The sequence below is a fragment of the Sceloporus occidentalis genome, unplaced genomic scaffold, assembly GCF_023333645.1.
Source record: "Sceloporus occidentalis isolate IW3139 unplaced genomic scaffold, rSceOcc1.0.p SCAF_87, whole genome shotgun sequence".
In the NCBI taxonomy this organism is placed as follows: Eukaryota; Metazoa; Chordata; class Lepidosauria; order Squamata; family Phrynosomatidae; genus Sceloporus; species Sceloporus occidentalis.
In genome coordinates, this window is record NW_028317067.1 from 517,024 (window position 1) to 525,424 (window position 8,401).

The 8,401-nt window shown below is 43.6% G+C and overlaps 1 protein-coding gene across 1 annotated transcript; it reads left to right on the top strand.

The window, feature by feature from the left end:
* The first annotated feature begins 3,845 nt into the window (after window positions 1-3,845).
* Window positions 3,846-6,055, top strand: LOC149284845 (alpha-N-acetyl-neuraminyl-2,3-beta-galactosyl-1,3-N-acetyl-galactosaminide alpha-2,6-sialyltransferase-like). Its single transcript, XM_089496017.1, has 5 exons — window positions 3,846-3,857; window positions 4,398-4,547; window positions 4,936-5,345; window positions 5,521-5,628; window positions 5,869-6,055. Exons 1-5 carry the CDS (start codon window positions 3,846-3,848, stop codon window positions 6,053-6,055), a joined length of 867 nt encoding a protein of 288 aa, XP_089352143.1.
* The last annotated feature ends 2,346 nt before the right edge of the window (window positions 6,056-8,401 follow it).

The window sequence follows — 8,401 nt, forward strand, 5'->3', positions numbered from 1 at the left end:
TGGATCTAACATAGCAAAAAAAAAAAAAAAAAGACTACTCGAAACAAGACAAAAACTATGCATGCAACCTCGTGTTGTAGATATATATAAGAAATATGTGCCTGATTACTGATTATTTGGAACGCTGCTTGCGACTTGCTTGATATGATGCATTTAGAAGAACAATAACCAGAGGAGAAGTTTGCATTTACCTGCTCCTCAAATAATCCAAACAAAAGTTTGATGGGCTAATGAATTTATTTTCTATACATTACATCTAAAGCACCGAGGTCACCATTCCTGTTTCTTTTTTCACTCACAAAACATCACAGGAAGACCTCCTTGTAAAATGAATAAATAAATAAAATACCCAGAGCACAAGCCTCCCTTGACTGGATTATTTCTGTTTTGGTGCTTAATAGGTATGGAGTCACTAGAAAGCAAGTGGGACACATTAATTAGAGCTTTAAGGAGCGTCACAAAAATCTAATTTTATATATATATATATATATATATACACTGATAAGATGCCTCCCCTGGTTCAGCTGTCAGTCCATACTACCTACTGTTGGGTTCAGTAGTGGATCCAGTTCTTAATGATGGACCATGGATGCCTACAGGCTAAAGCAACCCTTGTTCTTTGCTTCTCAATGACTTGGAGAAACCTTCTAGACATATAAAAGCACTCCATCCAGCCTTTGCGCCCAAAATGCAAATGGCGGTGCTGTTACTGGCCAAAATCAGCTCTAGCTCAGATGGATACCATTATCTTGCCCTTTTCACCACGCAGGTTGCTAAGACCATCTAAGCGTACCAACTCCTACAATCTTGAGAGGTCCGAGAACAAGTTAGTTAGGGTTTGAAGTTGATCTTTGAGCAAAACGTGAACTGTAAATTTGCAGAGTTGAAAATCAGTAAAGAGTTGGTATGAGGACCGCTTTTTGTTCGACGAGAGGGCTTCCAATAAAAATATGAGCAGAAAATCTGGTCCTCAGTTGAGGGTTTTGCCCAGAGTACGATATAATATGGCCACAAGGGGTCATAAAGAGTATAATTCAGGCAGGCCCTTAGACAGCAATGTGTCACATGATTCCATCACAGGTGACAGAGATAATTCATTTTTTATTGCTTTTTAAATAATATATGGAATAAACGTCAGTCTCTTGCCAATGTATGTTTTCAACGAATGGTTCATATATTTCTAATAATGATGCTTGATATGTTTATCACTTTTGTATCGTGTCCGTAACCTGGCTGAAGCCCTTGCGATAACATGTTGAAAAAGCTTTGCTGCATTGGTTCTCATTCATGTTATTCCAAATAGACTGCACCACAGGTTGTGCCCAATACACATACACAATATGGACAAAAGTATTGGGACACCTGACCCAACAGGGACATTGATGGCATCACGTTCTAAATACATAGACATTAATAGGTCGTTGGTCCCCCTTTGCAGCTATAACGGCTTCCGCTCTTCTGAGAAGGCTTTGCACAAGATTTTGGGGAGTCTCTGTGGGAATTTTTCCCATTCACCCAGTAGAGCGTTTGAGGTCTTTTGTTGCTGCGGTCAACTCACGCCACACATTCTGAGTTCTGGAAAAACTAGGGTATGAAAAGAGACAGAGGGGGTTTGGCTCCAAACGCAGGAGGTCTGGAGTTATTATACTAGTCTAAGTTCCCAAAAGGAACTGCCCTCTAAAAGAGGCACATAGGGGGTCTGTATTCAATATACTAGTCTAGGTTCCTAAAAGGAACTGCCCCTCTAAACGGGACACCTAGGGGGTCTGTATTCATTACACTAGTCTAGGCACCTCCTCTAGTATTGTCAGCTCATCCCCACATACTGTGACCCACTCTGCCAACCCATTTTCCTCTACTAGCACTTCCTAACAGCTCCACATCACTTCCTGTGACAGCACATCCTACAGCCATGTCTCCATCACCTCCTGCTGCCTGGTGGCCGGCTCTGCTCCCGATGTCCCCACCGGGCACTAAGGAGTTATACTGCCTCCTTCTCCTCTGATACCCCGCACCGGTACATCCCCGCCGGCTTCCTGGACCTCGGTGCAGCACAAAATAAGGTTAGGTTTCTCTACTTCCGCCGTGCTCTCTACGGGGGCCAGCAGCGCCCATCTCTCAGCGCGAAGCCACGCCCATAAGGCTTCAGGCTACGCTATATTTTGCGGCGTAGGAACAGCTATGCTGCAGATGCTGTTGCTTAGCAACCCAATATATTGTATTACATGAGTTTTTTGGGTCTGCAGTCATCATTCAAAGAAATACAATTATTAGGTGGAGGCAAAGAACAATTATTTGTCAGCCTGGTGGCACTGGTGTCAGAATGCCTATTTTATTTAATAAAATTAATATAGTTATGATTGGTGTGTTGCTGTGGTGCTGAAAGAGTTCATTTTATTTAAGTTGGGGAGTTATTTAAACCGGTATTTGTGTTTGCCCTTTAACTACAACTCCCACTATTCTCATCCAGAGTGTAGATCTGCGGCTGTGTTGAGAGTAAATGCTGTGGTAGTTGTGTTTGTAGTAAATAGTTTGACATCCTGTTGTGTTTTTTTGGGTCATGTGTGGTTTGTTGTGCCCTGTTGAGACAGGCTTCAGGGTACTTTGTACTGAGAGGAAATCGCTCTTAAATAAGGGTGTATCGTGTGTTTGTACCAGGAGCTGGTTATCGGCAGGGCGAAAGTGAAGAGATGGCTATGAGATGGTCATTTAAATTGTGCCGTGGACTTTGTGACTTGGAAAATAGTCTTTAATAGTCTGCCACGTAATGTGTGATCTCTTAACAATCTGACACTGACTCTGTCTGTGCCCGGAATGTGTGATCTCTAACACTCTGTCTGTCTGACCCTGTCTGCCACGGAATGTGCGTGCGATCTCTAAGAATCTGCCATTGACTCGGACAGTGCCAGAAACTATCTAACGGGAGTCGGGGTTTACTACACAAAAGGTACAACCGCAGGGATAGACCAGCCACGTTAGTATAAGTATTGTCCGAAGGCAGGAGACTAGGAAAGGTGACCTGGAGGAAGGAAGTTAACGTGTAAGGTTGCAGGCGTCCTTTAAGAAGTTCGTCTTGACTTTTTTAAGGACCGATTCGATAATTCAGACAGTCTACCCCTCTGTTTTCCGATTGTGGCCGTGCTCTGCAACAATGCTCAGCAACTCACTGTGTATTATATCCAGCAATCTACCCCTTGGCTTCCTCCATCTATTTTGTGGCCGCTAGTGTCTGTATTTCCAATAATCCGAGGCGTGGAACATAATGTGTTTTTACTACAGGTTAATCACCCCAGTAGCTCAGTCTGTGACTTGCTGTAACAATAGATCTTTGGTCTGTGTACAGTAAAGCGACTGCCTGCGTGGTTGTCTCATGACTTTGTTTGGATCCTGGCTAGAAGTCATCTAAACGCTGCAGTAACAAATGATACAATGACTACAAAGCTATGTGTGGCAGTGATAACAATGGCTGTTTATCTGTTTATGTCCAATAAATAAAAGTTTAGCAGCTGACGTGATAAAGAACAATGATCCATCCATGTTATATTACCGCTTGGACCATTTCCATCTCTGCCTGTTAACTCCATGCATACATCTAGAAGCACCAATGACACCGTAAGTCATCGTTGGCCAACATGTGGTCTTCCAGCTACAGCTTCCATCCACCCTTGCCAGTGATGAGCAGTCAGTGGCTGAGCATGCTGGGAAGCAAAAGCGTCCAACCGATGGAGCGCAACAGTTTGCGTTCTTTTGCTTTACTTTGCTATCCTAACTGATCTGTATTTTTTTCTCCCCTTGGTCAGCCCCTTTGGCCGTGTTTCCGAGGAGTCCAGTTGGCGGATGAAATAATGAAGATCTTAGTAAGTAATTCCAGAATCTGCTCAAATTTATTGGATTGTAATTTGCGACTTGGCAAGAAACAAGAGCTAGGAAGCCACGATTCCCAAAAGAGCGAAATCTCCTGAATTATCCAGGAGGAGCAGCACCAGATTTGTGGTGGGATGGTGGGCTTTCTCTTGGGTTTAATGGTTACATGTTCTCAAACGTTTATGGGCCTCCAGCGAGTTCATATTCATCTCCAGTAATCTGTGGTAACTGGGACCCATGGTTGGCTAATGCTTCTAATAGATATGAACAGGAGCTCTTTCAAGACTGTCTGGCTGTGCGCAGCCATGTAATGCCAGGACTAGAAGTTCATTATCCCTTGCATGTTTTTATCAGTACATTGGGTCCAGAAACCTCATCCAAGGGAAGGACAATGTCTTTTGGATTTCTGGGACCATTCTAGTTTAATTTGATTGAGTATACTTCATTTTCCATGTGTAAGTGTCACTGGTGGCCCACTGGTTACTCTGGGCTTCCACTCGTTGTACTCACCACATTGCTTGCTTTGCCAACAGGCCCGCGTGTGTCTGGGAGGCCTTCTGCTGTGTGCTGTTCTGTGGATATGCTGGATCAGAGCAAACACCAAGGAGAAGCTTGACAGGCCACCCTCCTTTCTGCCCCATATTCTGCAGCTTTGGGGTTACACTCGACTGCCCGATGGAGAGGTAATTGTTAACAAGTGGTGATGAGGTTCAGGCTGGGTTATAACTGGGGGCAATGTGGATTATATCCCTGTTATGTGCTACACGTTAATTAAGTACATATACCAGGAGGGTACATTTTGAGGGGGATTTAAATGTATCCTATGGAAGGTTTTTATGGGTGTTGATTGTCTTTGTAAATGAACCTTTAGAACTTGAAGAGAAACTCTGGACATTTATAAGGGTTTGCTCTGGCAGCGACCACTTTTTGGTGGTTCCCCCCTTGCCTTCTCCCCAAGTGTGCGATTGGACGCGTAGTCGCTGCGTATTCCTAAAGCAGTGTATTTTGTCCCCATGAAGCGAAACCCTAATATTCTAATTTATTTTTCCGTCTTCTTTCCCTTTCCCTCAGCCATTGGTCCGGAACCCATGCGAGACGTGCGCTGTGGTGTCCAGCTCAGGGCAAATGCTTCAGTCCGGCTTGGGAGATCAGATAGACCAGGCTGAATGCGTACTGCGCATGAACACCGCCCCCACTGTGGGGTACGAGTCGGACGTGGGCAGCCGTAGTACCATAAGGGTTGTGTCTCACACGAGCGTCCCACTCCTGCTCCGCAATCAGACCTACTTCTTCCAGCAGTCTCAGGACACGGTGTACGTGGTCTGGGGACCTCCTCGACAGATGGATGTTGATAACGGCATCACATATCGCACCCTTCTGCAGGTCAAGGGGAAATACCCTGGGGTGCAAATCTATACGCTTACTCAGAACATGATGGCGCATTGTGACCAGATCTTCCAGAATGAAACTGGAAAGAACAGGTAGGATAATTAAAGCAGTAACACTACCCAAACCCCATAAGAGTGATCTATACATGTTATGATCTTATGATCTATGTAAACTTTTTTTAGACTTGGTCTCTTTTAGTTAAAGTATTAGCATTTGATTGATTGCAGTGAGAAATATTTAATAGTAAGATATTCTCTGTTGTTGCAGGGCAATGTCAGGAGCCTTCCTGAGCACTGGATGGTTCACCATGATTTTGGCCATGGAGTTGTGCGAAGAGATATCTGTGTATGGAATGGTCAGCGAAAACTACTGCAGGTAAAAAAAAACCTAGGGGCAAATACACAGATGGGGCAAATGTTTACAGGTATGTGGGTAGGAGGTAAGGTCGGGGCGTTTAAGGGATTAATGGAAGACAGGTAGGACACAGGAAGGAGAGAACCTTGATTGAGATAATGAATGGGGCTGTATTGAAACACATGTAGATGGATAGCTCTAGAATGGTACGATAAAGTGTAAGTGGTGCATAGTCACCAAGTTTCCCTTTTCTCCCTGCAGAGAGCGTTCGCACCCCCCTGTGCCTTATCACTACTACGAAAAGGGGCGCCTGGATGAGTGCAGTATGTACGTGATGCATGAGAGAGCGTTACGCGGAGCTCACCGCTTCATCACGGAGAAAGCCATCTTCTCCCGCTGGGCTCGGAGGAAGCGGATCCATTTTACCCACCCCTCCTGGGGGCCTTGAGTTAGATAACGGCGTCCACTTCATATGTCAAGTACAACCACTCCCTCTGACATTACAAGGACCCACCAGCACCAACAATGGTCACACTGGTCAGTATTCACGAGAGGTGGGATTGTGTAGGACCAACAGCGTGACCAATGCTGACGATGATCTTACGGTCTATTCTGTGAATACTGGAACATACAGGAGAAGAGATTCCTCGCACTCCAAAAGCGCCGGGCATCCTGTGTGCAAAAACGAGAACGTTTCCCACTCCAGCTCCAGTTTGGTACTGGGTATCGCTATAAACATATAGCTGTTACCGAGGCTAAGAATATATGATGGGGTTATGTACTTCAATTATCTGCGAAGCTTGAAAAGTGGTCTCATTGCCCACCAATGAAATGGTCCAGTCGGCAGGAACATTTTATTGGTTTCTATAGCAATTAGACCGCTTTTCAAACTTTGTCATATAAACCAACAGAACGTTCCTGCCGAGTGGACCATTTCGTTGGTTGCTATGGTGACAAGACCACTTTAAAAATATGGTTATAGAGATAAGCCCTGCATTGTATCTTATCCTTTCTAGATTGTTTGGTCTTTGTGGGTTCATAGCTCTGAAATTTGTGGTTTTACATTTCACAGGACGACCCTTTTCTAACCCGTTTACAATGCATAGAAGTCACGGAGAGAGATGCTCTTCTGTTTGCTTCTACAGGTTGTTTTTAAGAAATCTCAGAATGTCATGAAATGCGTTGGGGAAGCAGAGAATCCTTTGATTAATACATCGGCCATACTTTGGGGTTATAACATACTCCACGTGGCATGCATCGGGTGTCCTTACCCAGTGTAGTTTAAAGTGTCTGCGGTGACTTTCTGTGGTTTCTGTTTACATTTCTCAGTTTGTCAGGTAAGGGTTAATTCTGCGTTACAGTTCAAAAAACCACACAATCCAGTATTTTGGGCTTTTATTTGTTTTATACGGTTTTATTTCTGCATGTGTATTGTATTTTTAGCTCGTGTAAGTGTATTACGTGCCTTCACCTGTGGACAGCTGGAAATTATTTTTTTTTTACGTTTTATTTTAGATTTATTTTTTATTGGACTGTTCATCCCAGAATGCTTTGCAGTTTTGGCCTCTGGAATCTTATCTTTATTCTGCATACAAAAATGTGTTACAAATAGAGTTGCGTAATTCTGGAATTATTTATTAAGAGGGAGGAGAAGTGTTCTGTATCTACAAAAAAGCACAAACGCGTCGGGAATTAAAATATTAAAATGTGTCAGCTGCAGCTCCAGAGAGGGAATGGAGGAGAAGCGGATCAAAGGTAGCAGTCCCGTAAGACACATCAGTCTCTCGTTTGCTTTGATGGCTTTGCTAGCGAATGGTTTAATTAGAATATTAATTGGCGTGCCTTCAGGCGGAAAAGCGGGGAGGGTTAGGGAAAGAAACAAAAAATTGTTCTTTGTACATAAAAGTGTTTTTTTGCTACTAAAAGAGTTACAGGGAGGTTTTTTTTAACCTCTTAAAGGGACAGTAACGTCTCTAACTTGTTGCCGGAAAATGTTGGACCTGCTTATCATATCCGCGAAACTGATTGTTGAGGATGTAGTCCAAAGAGCTGAGCCCCCTAAACAAACATTGTTCAGAGTAAAACATGTACTTGCCTTAGGGAGAAGCTGCAGGATCCCCTCCGTCCATTTTAATAGGGAATAGCGTTTAAATTTAAAGTGCATATAAAGGCTGGAGTGTCCCTTTAATGATTTTAACGGGCAAATCATAATTCCTGATTGTGTGAAAAGAAACTGATCCATTTTTGCCCTCTCGGCTGTTCTGCGATTCAGCAACTTAGCAAATCCCCCCCCCACACACACACACAGCACAGCCTGGAACGAATTTTAAGTTACTATCCCTTTAAATGCTGTACCGTCTGCAAAATCTGTAAATAAGTCCAATCTAAAGGTGGTAGCCGAGAGGCTACTAGCTCAGGTTTGATCTGTATGAGTACTCGTCAGCCTGATTCGAGGTGCAGTCCCCCGCGGGAACTTTTTGATCCATTATTTGAGAATGAAAAACTGCGAATAACGATAAAAATAATAATAATGCATTTTTAACTGCCGGGAAGTTTTCATTAAAAGTAAATGAAGCGGCACCAAACGAACCTCCTCTGAGGGTTGGTTCTTTCTTTCCCTCGTAAACCCAGTTACAGAAATTTAAGAACATGGAAGATCATCATCCATCCATCCAGGAAGATGAAGCCAGGTGCATGCTGGGAAAAGCCTATAGATACTAAGTGGACCACCACCTTTAAAATTACGGCAAATCACCATTTTTAGCAAAAAGTGTTTTTTTTGTGCACATTTGAA

Bases quoted from the DNA above. Each gene is read 5' to 3' on its own strand.
- LOC149284845 (XM_089496017.1), top strand. The intron at 4,548-4,935 runs GTAATTGTTAAC...CCTTTCCCTCAG, and splicing joins CTCGACTGCCCGATGGAGAG to CCATTGGTCCGGAACCCATG. The intron at 5,629-5,868 runs GTAAAAAAAAAC...TTCTCCCTGCAG, and splicing joins GTCAGCGAAAACTACTGCAG to AGAGCGTTCGCACCCCCCTG.